The sequence below is a fragment of the Anastrepha obliqua genome, chromosome 3, assembly GCF_027943255.1.
Source record: "Anastrepha obliqua isolate idAnaObli1 chromosome 3, idAnaObli1_1.0, whole genome shotgun sequence".
NCBI classification, from domain to species: domain Eukaryota; kingdom Metazoa; phylum Arthropoda; class Insecta; order Diptera; family Tephritidae; genus Anastrepha; species Anastrepha obliqua.
The window spans coordinates 4,548,097-4,575,825 of NC_072894.1; the positions used below are offsets into that span (position 1 = coordinate 4,548,097).

A 27,729-nucleotide genomic window follows, 5' to 3' on the forward strand; every position below is an offset into this window, starting at 1 on the left:
TATATGTGTTTTTCACGTTAATTTTCTATCTAGATGCATTCTTATATAGATACTTGGTTTCATTACTTTGCCGAATTTTCATATCGTTGAGTTTGACGAGTGCGCAAGTGTCTCGCTTAAGAGTGAATGTGACCTATACTGATTTTGTTTCGTTGGACTTCATTCTCCATTTTTGCGCCATAGGTTGATTTTGTCGAGTGCCTTTTGTAGTCTAGAAGAAGCTGCTTGCGGGAAAGTGTCACTTGCTAGTAAAGCAGTATAATCAGCTCATCAGCAAATGTGCTTCTAGTTACTTCTTCAGTTTTGGATAAGTCATATGTGTAGAGTAGGTACAATATTGGTCCCATTACGCTTCTTTGGGGAACGCTCGCTGAACTTTCGCAGAGCTCGGAGAGATGCTCTCTTTCCTTGACGAAGAAATTTCGGTTATTGAGATAAGACTTTATAAGCATGTAGAAGTTTATAGGGAGGGTGGCTTGAATTTTGTAGAGCAAATCGTCGTGCCATACCCTCTCAAAAGCGTGGACAATGTCGAGGAACGCTGGGGTATAGTATTTTTTTGTTCCTGGTAAATGGGATAGTAGTGGCTTTGGAAGGGTTGATTGAGAATCCCTCTTTCCTACACCACTCCCAGGTTATATTTAAGGCATTCTGTATTAAGTCCCCTTATGGTCTTTTCGTGGTTACCTTTAATTATTACAGAAATGTTATCTATCATACCCAATTGTTTTATACCTCTTACTGTTAAGGCTTTGTACCAAATCGTCAGCCGGGATCGACCAGAGCAATGGCGATGTCCTCTTGTGAACATCCTTTCGCGGCTGTAACACTTAGGGTAATTTGCCCGAGAGCGGCTGTGATTATCCTTTAGTTTAGCTTCTTGCTTTCCCATTTAACAATTTGCTGAATCGGCTGGCTCCTCTATTGGGGAGTGCCAGTTCTATTGCTTGACAATTACCGTTATCAAATGCACACTCAATCTCCCTAAAAGCACAGAGGGCTATTTGCTTTAGTGGTAGAATGCTCGCATGCTGTGGTATGATAGGTTTCAGTTCGCAAATTTGAGCAGAAAGCGACTGCATGAAGACTTCTACTGATCGGTTGCTCTCTATTCTGTCAACACTTTCCATGCGGCCAGAGTAATAATCACTCGCTCTATGTTTCGTTAAATTTTTGTTTGTTTTTTCACTCCTTTGTGTTTTTAGAGTTCTCAATTATTTATTCCCATTTATTGTTTCTTTTTTGCTTACATTCAGTGTCACCCTGGGACTCACTTGTTTGCGCATGCCTTTGTCCAACAATAATTTGCACTACTAGTATTTACACCATACACTGGCATACCTTTTAGTTGACACAGCTGGGTTTGATAGGGTTTCTAAGATTTCAAAGACTTCAAAAATTTTTACTATTATCTTTATCACTTTTTTTACTATTTTATTAACTTAATTATTTATTCTTTGCAGTTTTTCTTTTATACGTTTTCTTTGTATTAAATGTATATTGGGTTTTTATTATAAATCACTTGTGGTTCCCTTTGGCGAACGTTCGCTCACAGCAAACGATCGATCCGAACTCGCACAACGAGAGTTATAGATTCCTGACGAATTTGTTAGAGAAATAACGCATTTTTTCAATTCGTGTTTTGCTGGTTGTTGTTGTTAAACTACCGCCATTGGCTCAGAAGGAACTATCGGGCCTTTACCTGGAACTTTGAATGTTTCGTCCGAGAAGTAATGGCTGTTAAGTTCGACTTTAGTTTTAAAAAACAAACATCCTATTCGCATTTATTTCTTAGCCAGCGGTGATCCACATTTTTAAATTTCGTAATTTTTGGTTTGAAAACTCATTTTCTAAAATGTAAAATGCCGTTACTGATGATGGAAAGAATAATGAGTCGGCGCCTATCGTGGTCCCGGTATTTTGCTCTCAGCGAATTTGACAACGAGTTACGTGATTTTAGCACCAGTATGGCCAGATTCCCATTTTCGTAACTTGATTTAGCATTTTTTTGGAGTTTTAGTTCTTTCTTCATGACATTTTTCTAGCCTCTTCTAATTAAAAGAAATGTTTGTAATTTTGCAAAATATAAATTTTTTAAAAATTAGTTCAATAATTCACTCAGTTTTATTTAGCTTTTCTTTTTTTTAACATCTGGTCGCATTGCCCGCGATTGCAGTTGTTGTTGGTGTTCTTCTGCTTCCAGCAGTCAAATCTCTCTCTCGCTACTGCAGTGTTGCCTAGCTTTGGATATAAAAACGCACTAAAATGCCCATTTAAAGAAAATAAAACACCTCATTTTTATTGAATTACATAAAGAACTTTATATGCGCGACAAATTGTCTTTAGAATGTGCGTTTTTTTAAGTAAATGTGTTATGCTTATGTATAATTTAATTTGTGAGTTTTTTTTTTTTTTGTTAAGCGAGACTTGTTTGCTATATTTGAGGTTATGTAACTAGATAAGGTACTCTTTTTGTAAAAATGTCAGTATGGTTTCATTAGAATTTTCTGGTATTTTGTGGCTTATTTTCTCAATGAATACACCTCTTGATGCCCTATGTCCCACTAACGATTGATGGCCGGAAGAAACGATTACACCTCTATGGGTTTAATCTATATTTAGTAAATTCAAACGCCTTTTAAAATGTGTAAAAAGGTTTTCAATCTTAAGAAGAGTTGAGAGAGGGACACTTAATATTCTTACATTAACTTAAAAGGAGCAAAAAATTAAATTCACACTTTCAAAGTATCAAATTTTATAAGAACCAACTAATTTTCATTAGCGCTAAAATCTTCTCAGAGTGGCCTTTTTTAACCTTCTTTAGTATAATAATACAGTTTTTTTTAACTTAAAGTTTCGGTAGCTTTAAGTTAAAAAAAAAGAAACAAACACGATGCTTCGAAATTTTCGCATTTTGGTGGTTGGCAATACTGCATAACTTGGAAAAACGTGACGTCACGCACTCTCTGATGAGCGCAATCTTCTTTCTATCATTCTTGGCCGTTACTGATAGAAGTAGAAAATTATTTTCTATTTTACTTTGAAGCTGAGCGGATGGGCTTTTAACACAAGAACAATTTGAATCTAAAATACGAACCAAATCTTATTGTCATAATTAAATGAAAATAATAAAACAATTCCCAAAATTGGCTGCCGAGTTTTTATTATAAATTTTCTGTCAAATCTATGGCACGCATTTCTTGGAAAGGTTTTTAATTGTCTTGCCATCGATAGTTTTACCCAGGGCATCGGTTTGCCCATTGAGCAAGGAGAGCCAAGTTATGATTCGATACTTTGATGGTCTCGGCGAAGACTTGAATGGCTCCAAAGTTTCTTTTAGATGATTGGTAATAGCGGATGCTTTGCATTTATTTGATCTGCGTCATGTGTTGTTGACATCTTTTAAAGGAATCTGTCGTATTGGAGGTTGTTCGGATCGCATGCAGCAAGCCCTTACAATAATAAACAAATGGTGCACGGAAAAAGGGCTCTCCATCAACCCATCCAAAACAACAATTGTACCGTTTACTAGGAGAAGGAACATAAATCTCAAATGTCCGACCCTTAATGGAACAACACTTGAACTCTCGACAGAAGCGAACTATCTTGGTGTTAGTCTTGACAAAACGCTTACGTGGAATTCCCATATTGAGAGAGTTACTTTAAAAGCCACAAAGGCATTCTTTGCCTGTACAAGGCTTTTTGGTAAGACATGGGGACTAAGCCCTAGAATGACCTTCTGGACATTCACCACAGTTGTAAAACCCATAGTCACTTATGCATCTTTAGCATGGTGACCCAAGGTCAAGCAAAGAAAGGCGGCAAACGAATTAAGCAAACTGCATCGCCTGGTATGTGTTGGTATTACCGGGGCTATGAAAACATGTCCCACGGATGCATTGGGTGTGCTCCTGAACATACCACCGCTTCCAATTCTAATTAAAAGAGAATCTCGCTCGAGTGCCTTAAGACTAAAAGGTATATCTGAACTTAAAAGTGGGGATATGAAAGGACATTTAAAGATCTTAGAAGACTTCCTACATAGTCCCATTCTTCATAGGGATGATATACTATCACCCAAACCAATACTCTTCAGGAACTTCCAAGTTATAATCAATGAACGAACAGACTGAAGAACTAACTCTATCACTTTCAAACCTGGCCCCCATCTATTGTTTACTGATGGGTCCAAATTGGAAAATGGTAGAACAGGGGCAGGAATCAATGGGCCCAAATTCAAAAAATCGATTCCGATGGGATCCTACCCAACAATATTCCAAGCAGAAATACATGCCATTGAAATATGTGTGAGAGAATGCCTTAGAAGGAAAATGGGAGGTACTCACATCTACATACTTTTAGATAGCCAAGCGGCTCTAAAAGCCCTTCTATCAACAACTATCACCTCTAAATTGGTAAATGATTGCCTAAACCTCCTAAACACGTTAGGAAACCTCAACACAGTAACACTATGTTGGATTCCGGGACATGAAGGACATGAGGGAAATGAAATGGCTGACGACCTTGCAAAACAAGGAGCAAATATGCAACTTACTGGTCGTGAGCCTTTCTGTGAACTGACAAAAGGCCACATTAATGAATTCCTTAGGAAATGGGAGGAAAGAAAACTTGCCGCACACTGGCTTAACTGTGCCGGTCAGCGTCAAGCCAAACTATTCTTAAGTCCCAACAAAGGAATATCTGACAAACTTCTCTCACTAAACAGAGTAGATCTGCGTCTTTTAACCGTATACCTTACAGGTCACTGCACTAAACAATATTGGTCTATCCGAGACCAATGTCTGCCGCTTTTGCGAAATGGACATAAAAAGCTCAGAACATGTGCTTTGTGAATGTCCTGCGTTAGGCAGACAAAGACTTCACCACCTTGGTGGTATCGTAGTATCTCCATGCAATCTTTGGAACAACAAACCCAAAACTGTGCTAAAATTTCTAAAAAGCCTAAAACTCTAGGGTTACAAAATAGGCCTTTCACAATACATCAGCTCTGGTCGCAGTGCGTAATGGCCTTCTAATAATAATAATAATAATAATAATAAGTACCTGGTGGCTTTCCAGAGATTATAATCATCATCTCTGCTTGGATCGGTATTTTGAAGATAGTTCCCAATCATAATTTCTTATGGCGCATTTTCTTCGAATTTCATGTCACCTAAGCAAGTAGTTTCTCCCAAAGATGCTGCCTTTTCATTGCCTCTACTTTTTTCCTGTTTGATATGAGAAAATTCTGCACTCGACGAAGGTAAAGGAGGCAAACTTTCGCCCTGGAGAAGCTTTGTCAGGGGAGTTGCTTGCCCTGAAAATCAGCTCACTATTTAAATGTTAATAATAAAAAATGCGTGTGTTAGCCAAAGATAGACACATTTTCGCCGTGTTTTGTGCAATTTTCTGAGCAGGCAAAATATGTGCTTTTTTACAGGGTGGAGTAGAGCATTTTACAATTTGCATACCGTGGAACGGCAACATTTTTTCGTAGAAACGAAAAAACAATTATTTCCCAATAGAGGAAGTATTTTCAATGGACTAGCCTGTTCAATGCAAGACGTAGTTGTTGTGCTTTGCCTAATTACTTAACTACTTAATTATGTCATAGATTTAGCCTAACCTTGTGGTAAAAATAAAATTAGACTTTATTTGCTTGTATTAAAACTATATACAGTTACAAGCCTGTATACATTTGCACATTGTTATTGTTGGGTGTGAAAAAGCTTTCGTTTTTTTTACCCATCTGCGTACGTACAAACATTAGTACGTTCGTTTATTTGTTTGGTTTCAATTACGGCATTCAACGAGTTGGCACGCGAATGTTTACAGTTGATGAAATTCTGTGGGCGAACGTGCCAAAAATTGCTTAATCCACAAACTGCAATGCCCGCACATAAAAAAAGAAACTAAAATCGCTCAACGCCTAACTAAAAGTTTTAAATGCCGAAAGAAAGCTAAGAAAGATGCCTCAAAGTAAATGTAACAAACGAAATTTAATGCCTGAAAACATTTGAATAAAACTAAGTTGATAAAGGGTAATAAATTGGGAAGATAAAAGTTGCCTTCTTTGGATTACCAACTTATCGTGTTAGGAAGAAAAGTAAATCGTCTTCTATTTGAGTTGACTATACCGTTGTTGTTGCCGTTCTAAGATATTTATAATAATTATGACCATTCTTTAAAATTGTGATATTTCGTGAAAAAAGGGTTTTTAATAAGAATTCATCATACAGTAAAGGATCAGAAGTGCGCAGGTTCCAAAATTCGGGCATGAAACAGCAAACAATGGCTTTCTAATAGCGGTCGTTCTTCGTCAGACAATGGCAAATCTCCACATATAGGAATAGGAGCTATGCCAAATAGCCAAACAAAGAATATAAGCGGCAAGTATATATAAGGATCCTCAATCTGTACAACGTACATACTCACATAAATCGATTTTTCGACGGGATAATGTCTTATAATTTGATGTAGCCGGCTGCACGCACCAAAAAATGCGTCGTTATCTTGCTTGAACTGCAAGCGAGAGCGCGGAACGAACGATAAAGAGGCACAATCGGCCCCCGCGTTCGGTAACGTTCGACATCTGGCTCTCTCCTACTTGAGTGAGTATATATATGTATGTATATGTATGTATATGCACATTTGTATATAAATTCACATACTTGTATTTGCATATGCCTTCTTACTGTGTGCATGCTAATGAACCATTTCTCTCTTGAGAATAGGACGATGATAGGAAAAGTAGGAAATGAAAAGGAGTTTCGAGTGTAATGTGACTTGAAAAAGGCAAATCGATGATGTTACCTCTTAGTGTTGTTGACATATTAACGTCTGATGCATACTCGAAATTGAACATATCTTTCATAAATTTGATAAATGTTTCGTCATTTTTTACGTTTGTGTAAATATAACTTGACCTATTCCCTTGCGATTCCATTAACCTCCTTCTCTATATCCATACAAAATATCTATCAAACAAATATAATTAAAATTTTCTTTTGAAAAATGCAACCATTCCATCAGTATTTTCTTATGACGTTGTCACGTTAAACTATCGTCAGTAAACCGACATTACAGACAACCTCTTTTTTTTATGACATTTTCGATGACCATTAGTCATAATTGGAGCTTTATCTTGGTAATTACGAGTTGAATGTTATCATTTCACGTTTTTTTTCCTTGGTTCCATAGCAGTTTTGCGTGCCATCTCCCTTTCATAGAAATCAAACCATACACCAAAAAAAAAAGAGTTTACAGCAAAAAAATTACTAATCGGAATATCCAATTCCAACGTAAAATCAGTCGCTGAGCCTGAAAATACTCATCATTTTTTTCGCAATGTAGTTTTCGAGCTATCGCCAGAGTAATTTACTAGAACAAGCAACTAATGATATGAAAAAAACACGACTTTGCGTTGATCGTTTGTTAAGGGGTTACATACGCCCAGAATTTTCAAAAAAATCGATTTTTTTCGATATTTCGAAAGAATATACTGTGAAATATTCAAATTCCCAATATTATAGCTTCTCCAGCCCCTTACCTAGATGTACCTGTACCTCAAACTTTAAACTCGTTTTGCTCGAAACAATTTTTTCTGGCACGGCCTGCATGAAAAGTCATACAATTTTTAATATTTTTTAATGCGGTTTATTTTTTACTATTAGAAAGGGTTTTCTCTAAAGATTTGATTTTTGATATTTTTGTTAAACAATTTTATAAACATAATTAAAGTGTGACATTTATGACGTAAAACGCATACTTTTTTTTGAAATGCCATAAATTGCAAAAGTTTTAGAAATTCAGCTATCCTGCTCGACAGACTATAACTACAACTTTATTGTATGGGTTTTTCAGTAAGAGCGCTTCAACTTTTGAACTTTTTTGAATAAAACACAAACGGTTTGACCTTTTTAACTAATTTTTTTTTATTATCGAGTTTGAACATATACATTTAAGTATAAAATTCGATTTCTTTTGCATGACCACCGCGTGCACGTTTTACGAAGTCCAATCGTTGAACCCAATTTTCGACCACTCTTTTGCATAAATCGGCCGAAATTCCAGCAATTTCGCGTTCAATATTGGCTCTGAGCTCACAAATCGTCGCCGGCTTGTTACTGTAGACCAATGACTTCACATAACCCCAAAACGGGACGGCTTGTTAAATGGACCGTAAAATGGCCGTAATGCTCTTAAAGTAGCAGCAACAGAACGATTATTTTCATAAAAAATTTGCACGATTTGCAATCGTTGCTCAAGTGTGTAGCGTTCCATGATGAAATGTATACTAATGAAGTTTACAAATGACAAGCGAAAAATAAAAAATATTGCGTCGGAAAAAAGTTGAAGCGCACCTATTAAAAAACCCTATACAAGAATTCTTTTACTTTTTACTTATTCGTCATCATTTCAAAGATAAATAACGCAGAACGTCACCTCAATTTTTATGTACTAATTTCTGTAAAAAAATAAATGAAAATAAATGTTTTTATAAAGTTTAAGTACGAACAAACAATGTATAAATTTTTTTTATATTTCTTTCTATTGTTATCCCTTCTGAAAACAATTTTACTTTTAGCGCATTTTGGCGCTGCTGGACGTATGTAACCCCTTAAGCTTTAGTGAACACGCTTCAGACCCTGGCAAAACAAAAAAAAAAAAACAACTTGAAAGCAAATTAAGCATAAAAAATGGGAAACTATAGACTCCAGACTACAGAATACAAATCAAAATATATTGAAATATAATTAGCAAGTAAAGAAAAAAATTCATTGTACATCACATTTTTCACAAAATGAAGCGATGTTGTTATCAAATTGAAATGAGTACTTTTATTTTCATGCGAATAATTTTATATTTATTTAAGAATTGATTTCATTTATATCAAGGCGCATTCATTAAAGGTGGTGGCACTAGACCAACAACACTGTTCTGTACGTTTGATTGTCAAAGCAAAGTATTGAGAAACTAGAGACTAATCATGAATTCGTGGAAAAAAAAAAACCACTCAGCTTCTTTACCAACATCATCTTTGATCGATTCGCCTTCCTTTATATCTTACATTTTTTCTAGCTTCGAAGGTTTTAAGAAATGAGTAAACAACTTTTTTTGAAAGTTATGTTCTTATAGAAGTACAAGGTAAAGTCCAAACTAAACAAGACTGAGCTAAAATAGAAACGGCAGGAACTTTGCTCTGATAACTTCGAGTTTATTTATTCAAAATAGTCCACTCTGGCCTCGATACACTATTTTGCGCGATTTAAAAGCTTTTCGAAAAATGTTTGAAAAGAAAGAGTGACCGGAATGCCCTTCAGGATGTCAGTACAAGCCTTTTGGATGGCCTCTACGAACTCAAAACGTTTTCCTTTCATGAGCAAATGCAATTTTCCGAATAGTTAGAAGTGGCAGGGAGTCAGGCGAATGCGGGTAGTGATTTATGGTTAAAATGCGATTTCTATTCAAGAAATCAGTCACAAGAGAGTATCGATGAGATGGTGCATTATCATGCAATAAGCGCCAGCTTCCTCCTCCCCGGTATTCAGGGCGAATTCAACGAATGCGATGCAACAAATGCTTCAAAACGCTAAGATAGAAAATGGCATTGACGGTTTGTCCCGTTGGCACGAACTCCTTGTGGATAATTCCCTTGGAATCGTAAAAAAAATGAGCATCGATTAGAAACACGATTTTTGGGTGGTGGCTCTTCTGGGGTCTTCCCTTCCGCACTTCGATGCTTAGTTTCAGGTTCATGTTGGAAACTCCCCCTTTCATCACCAGTTACAATGTTGTAAAGGAAGTTCTCGTCTTTCATTACCTCTTTAATGAGTTCTTTCGAATGTTGAATTCTGAGCAATTTTTGGTCCTGAGTTAACTTGTGCGGAATGAAACGTGCACAGACCTTTCGTAAGTCCAAATGATCAGTTAAAATGCGATAAATCGATGTTTAGAGATACTAAACTCCGATTCAATGACGATTTCGGTTCATTTTTGATAAATTTATAATTAAATAACAATTGCGACGGAGTTTTCGGTGATTACTGATTTTGGGCGGTCCATACGTTCATTGTCATTTATGTGCTCATAACCGTCTCTGAAACATGTAAACCATTCATAAACTTTGGCAGATAGACAATCATCGCCATAAACATTTTCATCAATTCAAATGTTTCCGTAAACCTTTTACCGATTTTAAAATAAAATTTGATATTAGCTCTGTGTTCGAAACTCATTTTTGCACCGATGACACAAAAATACGGGCACTTGTTTATTTTGGACTTCACTTTGTATATATGTATACGATTTTTACAATACAAGCAACTCTGTTTTTGTAGTTTTGTAAATAGCTTGGATTTTATTATAATTAAAAAAAAATGTAATTGCTATTCAAAAATTTAATTGAAAAAGAACTATGAAAAGAAGATATAAAACATTTAACTAACTTTAATTTGATTTATAAATGGACGTAAATACACATCTTTGGACGTCAATACACATCTTCATTCGCTTTGAAAGCACTTTTGCCACTGAGAAGTGGATAGTTGTTTAAGGGCTTCAACAGCTTCTTGAGGTGTTGAAAAACGTTGACCTCGCATTTTATTTATGATGTTCAGATACACAACGAAATCATTAAGTGCCAAGTCAGGACTGTAAGGCGGATGACTCATTAATTCCATCTTTTGAATGCTCAAAAACCTTCTTGTGCGAGTCAATACATGAAAGCTCGCGCTGTCTTGGTGAAGGATGATTCGAATTTGGCGGTTGGGTTTCCTTGATTCTGCGAAAACTTCTGGTAAACAAAAAATTGTGTACCACTAAAAAATTGACTTTATCACATTTTCTGAAAAAAAAAAAATGATTGAAAGGATTTGATTCCCCCGCAATCAACTTTTGTTGGCTTAAGCTCGTCTTGGAATACCCATAATGTCGATTGCTGTTTTATTTCCGGCTCATATGCATAGAACCAGGACTCGTCACCTGCTATGCTTTGGAAGTGTTTAAAACCACTGCGACTGAATTTTCTAAACATTTCTTTATTTAATTTCCAATCAAAAGCAGTCCTTTTTGTGCTATTGCCAAATTATGCGCTATCCTAAGAGAACAAATGTGCTTGAAGACCAGAAGCTCATGCTGTACTGGCTCCACTAATACCCACAGCTGTCTTTATCTCGCGATATGTCACAGGACAAAATTCATTATCAGTTAACGTACAGCATCGTTAGTTTCTGGCACAACAATCGTTTTTGGGTGACCTTCACGAACTTCAGCCTGCAAGGATCAACGGCCACATTGAATCTCAATATAATAGCGTTACTCAGTTACTAAGTGTGGTATTTCAAAGCCGAAAGTCGAAATAAGTTGAGCAGCGCAATTCTGGGTGGATAACCCACGTCGAAATTTGTGATAAATCACCCACAAAAATTTTCACGAGTTGATTTCATTTGTTGAGCGAGACGAATTTTTCAACTCACTGAAAAAAGAACAAATAAAGCGCGTAAGTGAAAACGTTTTATGTAAATTTTTAATTGAAAATACTAAATTTTTCGATAAAAATATCGAATTGCAATTCATCAAACGTAGTGTTGCAAAGCGCGAAATGCAAAAGGCAGCTCTCGTGTGTATGTAGCTTAAAAGGGCTAGCTACATTTATTTCCCCGCACTGAGTTACTCAATCCTTGAATGCCATTGTGTACATGAGCGAGTATCCATCAACCTCTGTTTTTTATTGTTTCACCCATTTTTCAATATCATTTTGTATATTTTTCCAAGTGTGACAAGAGTAATAAAATGTATTGTACAACAAAAGCACAGCATACATACTTCAATCAGGCCACACCACCAAAGCAATTAAATATCGCAAATTCCAAAGTGATGCGAAAGTGATTTGTGCCATATGCCACAAATGTGTTCCCTGTTGCAACGATGGACCGTCGCCGTACAGGACAGGACGTCAGGCATCTGGATGCAGCGGGGCGACTCACAGTGTAAAGTGAAGTGCTGATATCTGGCATATGGCAGCAGTGGCAACAGTGGCAGGCGCCAAATCCATGCATTGCGAAAGACTCAAACTCATACATGCGTGCGTATATATGAGTGTGACCGGAGAATGCGTAAGATGTGGTAAATGTCAACATCTCAATGGCATTCCAGTACAAAAATAGAAGTTACGCTACCACTTTTGAACTTCTCTGCAGAATTTCGCACACAAATTTAAACGTAAAATAATCCGAAATATTTTGGTATTGGTATACTTCAAGAATTGACCATAAAATAGCGATGCTTGTCTAAGATTTCTAAGCTCTTGAAGTGGACGCGACTCGATTTCAAATACAAAAATATGTTGCCCATTTGACAACAAAAACAATGCATTTAACGTACGTACATATCCGCATGCTCCATTTAGTTGCAAGCATTAAGTCCACATAACAGACATATGCACTTATACATACACACGTGCATGTATTTATTTTTATGCTCCACGAGTCTTTGTGCCGCGCTGATCTGGCTGCCATCGAAGTGAAGTCAGTGCCAATTATAATCTCGCAGATGTTGAAATAATCGAAATGAATCTGTTTACACATCCGAAATTAATTGAAAACCTTACCGAGGTGATGCGCTCCCAACAACGAGTCCATTTAATAGTGTCGAGTCGACAAAAGAGCCCCTATAAAAGATTTACTTTATATGTATGTGTGCATATACGCATAAGTAGGCAAACACATGCATAAGTATGTGTGCGTATTTTTTTGGCAGAGTAGTGAGGAGAAGGACAAAGACATACAAAACAATTGACAAGAATGCGCACATTTTGAAAACACTTTTTAGCCGGCTCCGGCTACGGATCCGGTTCTGCCACTGCTGCCGCGGCACTACACACTTTTGGCGAGTCCAGAAATGCACATACATACGTACTTGTTTATTTATATGCTTATTAGCAGTGTTGTTGGTGTTATTTACGTGTATGATTTGGAAAATCTGTGAATGGCTTTTATGCACTAGATTTCTGGAGAGGGAAAGCGCGTCGACTTCTATGCAAGTTGCTCCAGTGCAATCTGTTGCATGTTGCCGCACATAACAGCGAGCACAAATGCTCTACATACGCATCCACATTGTGTTGTATAGGCCGACATTTGCGCCATTTTTTTAGGTGAAGTGTTGAAGTGATTTCATATTTTAAATGAAAATGCCATTCGTTATGATTTGTGGCGCAATGCAGCAGCCTGGCGTGGTGTTCTGTGTGGCAGGTCGGTTCACATTAGATTTGTTTCTTTTGTTTTAATATGAGAAACATATTCGAGTGGGGGTATTGCCGAGAAGTCCACTTAGTAGAAACCAACACGCTTACCAGAGTGGAAAATCATGTGAATCAGCCTTGCAAGATTGACGCCGGTCTGGAAGCTGACGAATACACAATGGGCGTGTTCGTGGACATTGTGGGGGCTTTTGATAATGCCACTTTCGGCTCGATATGTTCTTCTGCCGAACGAGATGGAGTTAATCAAACCATTGTAAAATGGATATATTCCATGCTCTCTGAGAGGCTGTTAACCGCTGGTGGGAGCGGTGACGAACAAATGACAGTCAGGGCCAAGCAAGGATGTCCCCAAGGGGGTGTTCTTTCTCCGCTGCTGTGATGTTTCGTCGTAGACTCTCTATTAGTGGAGATGCAGGAACCCGGTTTTCACGTTCAAGCGTATGCGGACGACGTCTGTGAGCTAACATCGGATAAATCCCTAAGAAGGCTTTGCACGAAAGTGCAGAGAGTCCTTGACAAAATCGATGACTGGTGCATGAGACAAGGTCTTTCCGTTAATCCGAACAAAACAACCATAGATGGACTCAGTCTTCCAACACTGAAAGGTGTGACACATGGTCTTTGCGATGAAGTTAAATACCTAGGAGTAATCTTGGGCAAGAAACTAACTTGGGAGACACACGTCTCACTGAAGGTAAATCGCGCATTGAGGATTTTTCAGCAATGCCGTAGAGCGTTTGGTAAAACCTGGGGTCTGAAACCTGCTGTGGTCCTATGGATATACACATCACTTAAGTCCACAATCCGGGAACTATACAGGCAACAAAGCAGTGTATGTTTATGCATCACGGGTGCCATGAGTACAACCTTTCGTGATGACCTAAATGCTATGCTTGATTTGCTCCCCCTGGATCTTAAGATACAACAAGAAGCAATAAAAGCAATGTGTAGACTCCATAAATATGGTTTCAGGCACGAAGATGGAACTTCGGAACACAGAGAAACTTTTAAGTTGCTGTCGGAGCAGTACCCACTGTTTTTGGCACCTAAAGATGACCTGATACCCACAGTTTCATTCGGAAGGAAATTTGATGTCAGATTTCCATTGCGTGAGCAATGGATCAATCCAGAATGCATGCAGAGAGGTTTGACGGATATTTTCTTTACCGATGGGTCCAAGAATGAAATATGGTCTGTAGCCGGATGGTACTTAAACGATAGTAATAAGTATCACTATGCTACGGGGGAAATGGCAACTGTTTTTCAAACAGAAGTTTTTGCCATCCTGAAAGTAGCCGAATGGATAATCGAGAGGAGATGGAGCGGGAAACAGATTAGAATTTTCAGTGACAGTCAGGCTGCACTGAAGGCCCTGGAGAACGCGAAGCAAATCTCAAAGATTGTTCAAGAATGTAAGAAGGTGCTTAATTCTGCCGCAAGAAAAAGTAGGCTTGTACTTATATGGGTTCCAGGACACTCCGGTGTTCAAGGAAACGAAAACGCCGACGAATTGGCCAGCCGTGGATCAGCGGTGCCCCCACAGGGGCCAGAGCCATTAATTGGAATCAGTTCCGCAGGAATCATGAATTGGATCAGCGATTATGTAGACAATCTACATAAAGAGCGATGGTCCGGTCTACAACGCTGCAGAACTGTAAAGTGTTTTGTGGCAAGTCCGAACAGAAAACTGTCAAACTTTCTACTAAAACTTAGAAGGAAAGACGTTCTGTTGATGGTCGGTATCATTACAGGATACAACCCATGGGGTCAGCATATGACCACCATTGGAATCATTGAGGATCCGGTGCGCCTGTCATGCTTGGAGGAGGCGGATGGCACTGAGCACTTTCTCTGCGAGTGTCATGCCTTTGCTAGAGCACGGCTACGAGTTTTGCGTTCCGATGTCATGAGAATGAGTAATATTCGTTCTCTAAAACTGAAGGATATTTACAGATTTGCCAAAGAATCTGGAAAATTCTCACAGGACTAAATATCTCCATCTCTGTCTCTATTCTTTCCTATCTCTTTCTCTCACACTCTTTTCAGAGCTTTAAATACAATGGGCTTTTTAGCCTGAGTGTTTTAGGAGCCACCAAATCTCCTGGTGTTCCTTGGCTCGATCTTTTCTAATTTCAATTTTTTTCAATTAATAGGGGCCTGCAATAATACCTCGATGCCACAAAAATTTATAATTACTAAATGCTGTTTTTACCTTCCTTTGCAGACGCCATGGAAAAGCAGTTTGGGCTCTTCATACAAACCGAGCGGCTCTAGTGCGGTAAGAGAAACAATGACACTTTCCTACTATTTTGCACTCAGCTTAACTGATATTTTTGTACAATTTCTCTTTTAGTACACTTCCCGCGATGACATTGGCAGCAGTCGCTATTCCTCCTTGGCTTCGCCCAGCACATATCGTCCGTCCTTCTCCAGTGGCACTTATCGCATTAAACGCGATCCACCTTCAAGCCTACAAACACCTTCGTACACTAGTCGCTACACGCCGAGTGTGCCAAGTCGTACGACCCCCGTAGTGGATTCTTCCATCGACATAAACGGCTCGAAATCTAGTCAGCTTAAACGTTACACAACAACTGCCACCGGTAGTATCAGTAAGTATGGCTCGTCACGCGAACCAAGTCCGGCTGCACTCGAAATTACGAATCGCATGCGTAGTCGGGAACCAAGTCCAGTTTCCCGTGCGCTTCGTGGCAAATCGCGTGATCCAAGTCCGGTGGTCGATAGTAGTTGCAAGATAGGCTATGGCGGGCTAAATTCCTATCGCATGTCTACTCCGAAACCCGCCAGCACCACTAGCTATAATGCGCGCTATGGCAGCGGCACAGCTATTGGACGTGCGTCCACTGTCGCTCCTTCAATACTACCAGACAAATCTATTTCGTATTTAACGGCTAGTGATTTTCACGCACGGTCTGCTAGTCGTGCGCGAGAGACCGCTGCGCGTAAGTCCAACGAGAAGGAACTCGAAGAGGAGGTGCCAGCAGAGCAGAAGAAGTTAGAAGAAAAGAGTGAAAGCGAAAGTAGCTCGGAGGAGGAAGAGCAAGAAACATTTATATCAGTGTCGGTGGTAACCCGAGCTACGTCCCCAACGCCGCCTGGCAGTGCGACAACAGTGCAAAGAACACGACGCATGGATATCGCAAAAACAATTGAAAAGACTATACTTCGCTCCACAAGCAAGCGAGCAACTTTGGAGAAAGAAATTCAATCTGATCGCTTGGATGATTCGACAAGATACTCGCGCTTCGGTCTGAACAGTCGCGTGCCGTCCTATAGTCCGCATTCGGATAGTCGTTATTCATCTACGAATTTACGATACAGTTCCAGTCCGCTGTCAACTGTTTCAAAATCCACTGCATCAAGTGTTTCCACTTCTTCCAGTGCGGAGCCGAAGAAAGAGGTTACTGCTAGTGGTGGCAAAACTCCACGTGCAGCTGGCAATGCCAAGTCTAAGCTGTCACCTCCAAAAGCTGTGCGCCTTAGCTCAAGGCAATCTTCTGTTGAAAACCTCACTGCCAACACAAATGCCAACAAACCACCCACTGCCCCAAAGGCTGAGTCGCCCACTAAGAGCAGCTCCAGCAGTGGACATGCACCAACAAAATTGCCAAACAAAGACTTCCGCAAATCCGCCTTAAATGTCGGTCCAACAGACCGTCCGCGTAAGTCGCGCACACCCAGCAGTGGCACGGACTCGGATGCCGTGCAGCATGCCCAAAATGATGTGGTGAATGGTTCCGCACAAAGTAAGGAACGCTCGCCGAGTGCTGGCTCAGAGGCTAGCAATGTGTCTACGACGTCAAGTAGACGCGGTGCGACAGGTGAAAATAAAGCACGACCACGATGCCATGCCAAAAAATCCTCATCGTCAGCGTCATCATTGAGTCGTCACAATAGTTGCAATAATTTGAAAAATAATTCACACAAATTATGCTCACCTTCATCGTCTTCGACTTCATCGTCCACCTCAGCTGGCGTGTCATCATCGAGCGGCGCGGAGAGCTCAGGGGAGCAAAAGAAGATAAACAAAAAGCATGGTAAGAAGAAGAATCTCAACACCCACAACAAAAATCACGCAGCCAACAATTCGAGTGTGACAAAGTCTGCAGCAACTGGCACAGGTGATTCTAATGATTTGACGTCGCAGCGAGCGGCAGATGAAAATAGCAAGGCAGCACAACCACCACCACTACTGAACGCTAAAGAGCCGCGCGCCACCCAGTTAGAGGCAGCAGCAGAGGCCGCTGAATCATCGCGCACAAATTCAAGATCGCCACTCACCTCTTTGCAAGAGAAAACCTCTAATCGTTTGCAAAAGTTGTCGTCCGTGTCGAATTTTTTTGTTGCTCGTCAAAGCGATGCAAATAGCGAACCAATTTTCATCGAAAGCTCTGAGAATTCGGGGGGCGATTCAGAGACGGGTCAGCTAATTGGCAGCAGTCTTACGGCAGCAACCAATTCGAATACGTCGCGAATAACTAACGCGACCACAACGACAACGACCTCGACTGATCCTGCCAGTGTAGCAGCAGCTGAAGCAGAATCAGCCACTACGATATCGAAACGAAACTGTTACAATTCGAGCCTCGACAGTACAGAGAATACAACTGCGAGGAGTTCCCGTAGTATAACGAAATATAGTAACGAATCGCAAGATCATAGTAGATCTTCGGAAACAAAATCAAGTAGTACAAATTTCCCCAACGAAACAACGGTTACAGAAACGGCGCTAACCAGTGAACAAGGAAACGATTCTTACACAACAACGGCTACTACATCTGCAGAAGAACAGGAGGAATCCAGCTGGTGGCAAGATACGAGCCGACAGATTAATACGGCTTCTGCTTTGGGTTATCATCAAAAAGACGATATGCGTTTCAAACTGAGACACATCGACTCCGGCGAAACTGGCTGGTGGTTACGCAACGACGAGGATGACACTTTGGCAGATGATGATTTGCGAACTCTTAATCAGGAAGAGGAAGACCATAGCGAGGCCACTACAAATCCCACACAATCGCTGACAAACAATACGAGTACGCATAGCCTGTGTGATCAGCGCAACGCATCGCAGACAAAGTACAGCTGGTGGACGAGTGACAATAATGATGGGGACGAAGATGAGAAAAGAGAAACAGCGAATGCGCAAAATGAAAATAACCAAAATGAAACGAACTGCATGGCCTATTATAAAGCGAATGGAGAAGGAAAGAAAATTGCAAGGAGTCACTGCACCCCAGAAAAGCCCTGGTGGGGTGCCTCAAATGAAAATAGCAAGGGCGATGATAATAGTAACGGGCGTCTAGAGAAATCGAATAGTTCGGGGAAGCAAAATGGCACCATTCAATTGAAGATTTGTCGAGTGGAATCGGGCGAAAAGCCATGGTGGTTGAGTGAGCCAGATAAGGCACAAAAGGACTGTGATGAAGAAGCGGTTGTCGAAGCAACTATAAAATTACCAACGAGAAAAAACAATAATGTTGAACGTTCCTCGAGCAGCAGCAAGGATGTGAGCGATGAGAAACGCTGGTGGATGTCTGGACCAATGAAAAAGCAATTCACCGTACAACGTGTTGAGTCGGGCGAGCGTGCTTGGTGGCAACAAAATGACGAAGAAGAAGTGAAGGACCAATCTCCACAAAGGCAAAAGACAAATCCGGATCTCGCGCGTGCAAACTCTAATGAAAAAGTTTGGTGGCAAAATGACAATGAAGAGAATGAACCAGTCAAAACATCTCGCGTTCGGGCGCTGCGTAGTGATTCAGGTGAGAAAGATTGGTGGCTTCAAGGCAACGAAGGGGAAGACAAAATACAAAATGGAGCTGCTAATCATTTGAGGAGTGAAGAGTGGAATGGCGAGGCGTCAGATGCAGAAAGAGGAGTAGATCGCACCGACACAGAAGTGCAGCATATCAACGGTCACGTAGCTGGCGCGCAACAACAAAATTTTGGCACCGAGCTAAGTAATTCGTTCAATTTCGAATATTCAGAACGGCCACCACCATTGGGACAATGCGCCAGCCCCGTCGCCCTTGAGCGAGAATCGCCACCACAGCCACCGCACCCACCAGTGCGCAACCTAAATCAATGCAAATCCCCCTACGATAACATTCCAATGTCGAAAGTTCAAGTGAATCATTACTATCAACCACAATATACTCAACCGCTGCCCACAGCACAGCCATTAACACCACAACCACCTTACTACCAGCAGCCACAACAACAACAACAGCAACATGCGCAACAAACAAATGATTATTACACACCATATGGTAATAATAACAACAATGCTGGCTACGTCAGACAAACGCTTGGTGAGAAGCTCTTCATTTCACGCCATCAGAACATCGACGAGCTTTTGGGCGGTTCTTGTCGTCCATTAAGCCCGCTCTTCTTAGACGGCAGCAGCGGCAACAGCTTTTCTACAGTGCCGGCGAATCGCAACCTCTTCGTAGAGGAGATCACACCCGATCAAGTGCGCATACACGATAGCACAGCACAAATGCCGGTAATCCAACGCATGGAGAGGTGAGTACTGGTGTGTGAGCGTTAGTGGCTGATAAGGTGTGTGGTGAAAAGTCAATATGAAATGTGTGTCGCCGTCTAAGAAGACATGCCGAGAAAGCTTATTGAATTATTTGATTTTATTATTTGTAATAATTTTTTCTTGAATATTTTTTGTATCATAGTTTGAATGTTTATTCATTTCTTTTCGTTTTCTTTTTTATTTTGCATCTCTGCCTTGATCGTTGGGAATTTGATTGAAAGGGATGAATGGGATAATTATGGAGGTGCAAGTGCCACCCTACCGACGGCGCAATATGAACAGCAACTGGTGAGTGAAAAAAATGTTAAATATATTTTTTGAAGAACAAAAACGGTCAAAGACTTTATCTGATACTGCATTGAAATAACGGTTTATAAACCATTTCCATAATTTTTTATAAATATAATTAGTTTTATATTTACATAATTTTGTGGACTTAATAAGTATTAAGAGATTAATTCCATCAGATAAAAGAGAATAGGGAAATACATTGAACTTAAAATTAATTGAAATGTAAAATTTGTAGGGTCTGGAATATTCTAAATGTTTTTGAAGAGATATGTACGAGTATAAGTTTAGGGTTATTTTACATACATATGTATAGGGTGATCCACCTCAATAGTTAAAAAAAAAAAAAAAAAAATGTAAATTATGTTCAAAACCTTTATTTATCATTCGAAAGGACATTCTTTGACATTTACTTTTTGAATATGACTTCATTCAAATGTTGGCCGCAACTACGCTTAAGGTGCTGGTTTATCAGCATAGACCTTGGACTTCACGAATCCCCAAAGAAAAAAGTCCAAAGGTGTGATATCACAAGATCTTGGTGGCCAACTCACAGGTCCTAAACGTGAAATCAGCTGCTCTCCGAAATGACTTCTCAATAAAGTCATTGTTTCACGAGCTGTATGGCAACAGAACGCTGATTTTCATAATACAGTTGAACAATTTGTAGACGTTGTTGCGGTGTGAGTCTTTCCATGATGAAATGCCAAACGCTGTTCAACAAATCCACGATGACAGTTTGCCACAACTCGCGCGCGATCTGTAAAAAAAACGCAAATGAAAAAAACTCCTCTTAATTGATCACCCTATATATGGTACATACATAAGTACATTTCGATAACCCAAAAATTTTGATTTTCTTGGTGCTACCCCCTAAAATGTTCTATGGCCAAAAAAATTAGGCACCTACTATTTTTATTAATATTTACCCATGCCGCCAATGCTTTGAAAATTACAACTGAATTCTCATGGGAAAAATGCACTTTTCCGAAAATGTGATATAAAATGTTTACAAAACGATATTACTAAATCTGCTTCACTAATTTCTCTTCTTAAATATAATATTCAAAAGTTATATTATAATATAGGCTTTGTTAAAAAAAACGTAGGCTTTAAACTATTTATAAACCCATAGAATAAACATAGAGGGTAACATTATGAAACACATTTTTTTATTTGGACCATTTGGGTATATATCAGAGAGGCGACAGTTTCTCTCACACCGTTGATAACACATCCAGAGAATTAAGGAACACTCAGTCGGTATACGAAAACCCAATAAATAAAAAGAAATATATGTACTATATGATGTCCGTGTGCATTTTTCCATTCCTTTCTATGCCTACATTCTGTCAAAAAAGTATAGGGAACTGTTCAATAAAACCCAAAGTAATTGCTTACTCATCAACATTTGTTTTGTGTGTTAAATTTTTTTAAATATAATACAATTTTTGGATATTTGTGAACGATAATTAATCATTTTTTAATAAGTTTCTCGGTAGATGGCTGTAGTAATCGATATTTCGTAAAGTATCGATCAAACAATTTAAAATTTATGCTCGTTGTCCAGATGACATTTTACACTAAAAAAATATTTCTACTGTTTTTTGTTTTTTCCGTTCAGTTGTGAGATACAGGGTTTTAATAATGGAACCGCAAAGAGAAAATTCGGTATATTTAAGAGATTTACCTTGATGAAAGCGAAAATGCAAGTCAGCCCGCTGAAGTTGTAAATAGTATTTATGGTGCCGATACTGTAACAGCTGATTACGTGGAATTTGCTTTCGTCGATTCCATTCATACATTTTTGATGTTAAAGAAAATCTCGATAATGTCGAGAATGTCGAGTTGACCTGCATTTTAGTAGCCATCGCATCGTTCAGGAGCGAAATTTCGACCATAAAGCAATTTTAAACCATTTGCGCAAAAGAAATTATAAAAATAATGAATTTTTCCCCTAATATTTCAAAATAATGATAAACACATTAGACTAAAAATTTTTTGTAAAAATCTAATAAATTTTTGGTGCTGTTATTTTCGTGTTCGCAACTGTATATATACTTTGTATTCGGATATTTAAGCCCAGAGAACATATTAACGGGATATCAGCACACCTTCTACACTGACAGATCCAAAACCAGTGATGGTAGCGGATTTGGATGGTACTTAGATGAAGATACTAAGTACTCCTATGCCACAGGACAGATACGGTATTATTTACGCGGGGTAGCAGTATTGGAATTCGTAGTGACAGTCACGCTGCACTGAAAGACCTTGCTAACTGACCGAAATTAGTCGGTGAATATAAGACAAAATTGAAGAGTGTTGCAAAACACAACAAAGTTAGTTTTATTTCCGTGCCTGGACATTGCGGTATTACAGGGAACGAGATAGCTGATAAACTGGCTAATGAAGGCTCTGCAAGTATGCCACTAGGCCCTGAACCCTTTCTAGGTGTCAATTCTGCATCAATTCAACTATGGATTGACGACTTCATGAGGTCTACCCACAGAGGACGTTGCTCTGCGTTGAATTCGTGAGAATAGCCGAGTGCTTTGTGAAAGAACAAAACAGGAAAAGAGCGACCTTACTCCTAAAACTCAGCTGAAAGGACCTGAGAGTACTTGTAGGTATAATCACAGGGCACAACGCCAGTGGTCAGCATATGGCTGCCATGGAGGTCATCGACAGCCGGATATGCCTATCCTGTCCGTAGAATGAGGACACTGCAGAGCATTTTCTTTGTAGCTTTATGGCGTTTTCTTAGACTTCAGGATATTGGGTTGCGATATACTGAGTATGGAAAAGATTCATACTCTTCCTCCTCCGGATCTCTTAAGATTCATCAATGAATCCAAGAGATTTGTGGAAGTGTGACCTCTAACTAATTTTTCGGTCTTACCACCCACATTTTATCTTTCATATCTCTCCATTCTTTCTATTGAAATCTATTCGGTACAATTGTCTCCTGATTGAGTGCTTGGACTTGTTGAACCCCCTACTAATCTAATCTATGTATTCTAATATGAAGATGGTCAAGTTAGAAAATATCTGTGTTCAAAAGTGGTTTTGTATTAAAGTTTGCGCCCAAAGACTCCAAAGAATTTGGTGGACATTTTTTTAGTATCCAAATTTCGATCGCTCGCGAACTTTGCCATGATAAAACTGTGAATCTTGATTGAGATGTTTATATGTTTTGTAAGAAAAAAATCATACAACATTGTTATGTCCCTCTAATAGCCCCGAATTCACCACAAAAGAGCACGTCACTTGTAGTGCATATACACATACACACATATGCATATGTATGTGTGCATACACATTTAGCATAACGATAAATAATCCCCTGGCTGATACAACAGGTACAACAGGTGGTCAATAAAATTCTTTGTATTTTTTATATGCCATATATTTTACAACAAGGCTACAACAACACAAATTTTGGAAAGGTGCCCAGACGATACCAAACTTAAAATAACAGATAAATCTTTCGAAATATGACAGTACAATTAAGAATGTAAACATTTAAATTCAAAGAGGAAAATACAACTGAAATAAATTTAATGACCTGAGCAGAATTTCGACGATTTATTATGCAAGCACAACAAAAGCAAGCCACTGCGTACAAATTTAGAAGAAATGGGCCATCAACAATCGTCAAAGGTCAGAGTGCCACACTTGCAGTCCGCTGCTGTACTGTTAATTGTGGTATATTTTTATGTATGTACATGCAAATGACTCACTCCCAAGCTGACGGGGTTTCTACGCTGATGCTGCTCTTTGCTGTTGAGTAAGTGATTCAATTACGTAGCAAATTAAAGTGAAGTGAAATAGTCGTGCCGTGATTTCCTTGAATTGTGTACCGCGAAATTTTTAGCAATCAAGTTTGACACTTAACTTTTTCTATTTTATTGTTGTATAATCGCACATGTCAACGCATACTCTATCACATTCCACACACAAATTCAAATTTTGAAACATACCGACGTACATATGTATGTATGTATCTTTGGATGTAAGCGGTTATTAAAATTTAAAACAAGAGAATCATGAAAAGTTGAATGTACTTTTGGCTTTTATGTTCTTTGATTAAATTTAACGAAAAAAAAAATAAGTTTCGTTTGCGCAAAACGGAAAGATTGTCAGAAGTATGCACATACACATGCACATACATATGTAGAATCATTGGTATTATTGACAAAGCTAACAGTCGGCTTATAACCTTTAATGTTCGCTTGCGACGTGCAATGAGGCCTACTTTAGATGTGAATACGCACACACACAAATGCATGTACAAAATGTGAATGTATGCACTTAATTTCTTAAAAATTTGGCATGGAAGTATTGGAAAAAATGTACAGGGCGTAAGTGTGTGTGTGTGTCAAAGCAGTTACACTCACTCACACCTTATTTGATACAGAACCCATTTTTTTGTTGTAATATTTTGCAAAAAGGGGAAAACAGAGTATGCATATATTTTATTTATTTTGCTTTATTCATTTCTCAACGTAAAATACAAAAAAGTGTGCGCTCATTTCATTGTAATGCAAAAAACCAAAACATACAGAGCCTTTACGCCACAGCTTAAATGATACAAAAACTTCATTTTTCATTAGAATATAAATTTGTGCTTGCATCAAAGAAATTATAGAAGGAAATTAACCTCGCAAAATCTGGCAGAGAGATAGCATATCACTTTCCTCTAACTGTAGGTTACAGCACCGAATAACATTTAATTAGATGTAAGCAAAGAATACACGAGTTGGCGCAAAATTAAGTATCCAATTTTGTTTTGAAAACAATAAACAAAAAAAAAAATATTTTGGGTAATAGAAATCTTTATTTCGAACTTTATGCGCCGCATTGCTTGTCTGTTTGTATGCTGCAGCTGTCAAGTTCACAAGTGTCAAAAAGGATTGACATACTTTATAAATCTATCGCTAGGGTGATTAATTTTGCACCACCTGGTGTCATAAACAAAAAAAAATTTAATTAGAAATAGTGTCAAGAATATTTTTTGTTATGAATACATGAATTAAATTTATTTCTATTAAGTTTGGTTGTTTCCCTATGAAAATATACAAAAACAATGTAAATTAACGAAAACTAAAACAATGTTATTATTTATTTTATTAACTTTTAATATTTTGTGTGCGGTGTAACTTATGGTTTAACAGCCGCCATATTAAATGGAGACACATGACAAACGAAAGGGTTTTGTCGCAAATTACTTCAGTCATAGCAGCAAAGACGAGCAAAGTGTGAAAAGCGTTCAAGTCTCCCTCTTAGCTCTCAACAATCCTCTTCCAATTCAGTTTCTCTTGCCTCATGTCTTTAATTACGAACGTTCATCGCTTTTAAGTCTGCTTCGACGTCGTCAAGCCATCTCTTTTCTGGTCGGCCTCTCTTTCTTCCTCCAATTGGACGCCAAGTAAATACCCTTTTTTGGATTCTTTCGTTGGACATTCTTATGATGTGGCCAATCCAGCGTTGAACACTCCTGCAAAAACATTTGCAGCAAAAATGCGACATCCCCATCTTAGTAAATATTTCATTGAATTCCTAGCAGATTTGGAGCTAATGAACATTTGACATCTCCAACGTTTCATGGAGCAAAAGCATTTGGGGAAAATAAAGGGACAAAATGAAAGCCCGCCTATGTGGCATTACATGGGACCGTTTGACTTGAGTCTGTCTCTCTGCCCTCCATAGAGAGCTACAGCCGCTGGAATCGAATCTAACTTGGCCTTACTTTTTTTGAATTACAAAACATGAGTTATTCATATAAATTGCGACACCAAATCATATCTCCAGCTAAAAGAAGTTTTCTATTTCTCTGCTAAGTCGTGGCTTGTGCTGCTATGTTTGTGATATAAGAGAGCGCTTAATAACCTATAGAGATTAGGTACAAAAAATTGCAGCCAGTTTGATACAAATTATCAATTATGTTGGTGTTATGACCCCCAAAAATCTCTGTTTTGCTAAACCTGTAGGCTTGTGTTGACTCATTTTTGGGCTAAAGTAAGTGAAATATGTCTTATACATATTTAGTGCTGGTCTAAACTGTCAACGCCTTCACCAGGAACGCAAAGTAGTTTTAGACTTAATTGAGGACTCAAAATTCACCGCCTGTGATCAGATTCAGGGTTGCGGCGTATAGTCAAGTCTAACTATTCAATGGGAAATTCATGTATTGCAGGCACACATATACACATACGTAAGTATAGCTGTTTACATTCAATACAAATTTTTGTGTACTTACATATTTTGTGGCCATGTACATCGAGTAACCATGTAAATTTCTTCAGCGAATTCCACAATTGTAAACGAGCGCATAAAATCTCAGCTCCAAGTGAAGGTAAACGAAAATATCAAACATATAAATTCACTTAGCAATGACAGGGTCGTTAGAGTTGGTGTTTTTTAATTTTTTTTATGCAAATGAATTATTGATTGATAAATGATACTTTTCTAATAATTTTGGTGAAATTTTCTTTGACATTAAGTCATAACGGCAGCTATTTTGCGGTCATTTGGCGCCGAATGTTTCTTTTAGAGCTTCAATTTTTTTTGGGTTTATTCATATAAACTCTGTTTTTGCGATGATTCCTTAGAGAGCAGTGAAATAGTGTTAAATGTTGTAGTCTTGGCGGTCAAATTTCTGCAGAAGATCATTAAACCACTCACTCGTTTGCATTCAATTCTTGTGTGGCTTTCCATCATCGTCTTATTGAATTCACATATCGTCAGTATTCATACCACCAACATTTGCTCAAAAACATGGTTAACCGAGCTTGATATCGCGATCTCTTCATACTTAGTCAGTGCATTTCTATGTTGTTCCACGAAAGGAGGGACCTACAGTTTTAAGCCGACTACGAACGGCAAATAATTTTTTTGTAAACAGCTTCTTCATGGCAGTTTTGGGAGGAACTTTTTCATAGCAGCAGCGATAAATTCAATTAAGCAACTGGGACAAACAGGCGTTCGCATTTTTGTAGCTCTTCACCGAGCCATTAGACTCAAAATTTTCGATTAAATTTTTACTACCTTCACTTTTTTATTAATATTAACTTTTTTATTATCAGGTCAGTCCATAAGTTCGTGCGTATTTTACCCATAACTTCACTTTTGTACGATTTTTGCATACAAAAAATTATTAGCGCAATATAACGGAACTATTTATATTTTCTTTGATATATTGTGCATTCAAGTGATTTTAATCGCGTATAGAAGCACGTGTTGTTAAATAATAAAATGGAATCTTCGAACGCGCATAAGAGGCATATTTTGTATTTTTTTGTAAAAGTGGTAAAAATGCAACAACTGCTGCTGCAGAAATAAACACTGTTCACGGAGAGGATACCGTGAGTATAAGGACTGCGCAAAAGTGGTTTTCAAAATTCCAAAGTGGTAACTGCGACGCGGAGGATGCCCCGCGCGCTGGTCGTCTGAAGTCTTTAACTCCGACGCCTTGCTGGAACTCGTGGAAGCTGAGCTAAATTTGACAGTCGATATGATAGGTCAGAGGTTAAATTCATCGCATGGAACAGTTCACAGGCACCTAGTTTAGTTGGGGAAAGGTTTCAAAGCTGGGAAAATGGGTTCCGCA

The 27,729-nt window shown here is 38.7% G+C and overlaps 1 protein-coding gene across 4 annotated transcripts in view; it reads left to right on the forward strand.

The window, feature by feature from the left end:
- The window catches only part of LOC129242362 (FH1/FH2 domain-containing protein 3), a 181,063-nt gene that overhangs the window by 10,517 nt on the left and 142,817 nt on the right, over positions 1 to 27,729 (forward strand). For all 4 annotated transcript variants that reach the window (XM_054878959.1, XM_054878958.1, XM_054878961.1 and 1 more), the window contains exons 2-4: positions 15,486 to 15,539; positions 15,615 to 19,810; positions 20,051 to 20,117. In XM_054878959.1, coding sequence (XP_054734934.1) covers positions 15,486 to 15,539; positions 15,615 to 19,810; positions 20,051 to 20,117 — 4,317 coding nt within the window. The remainder of the gene's footprint in view (positions 1 to 15,485; positions 15,540 to 15,614; positions 19,811 to 20,050; positions 20,118 to 27,729) is intronic.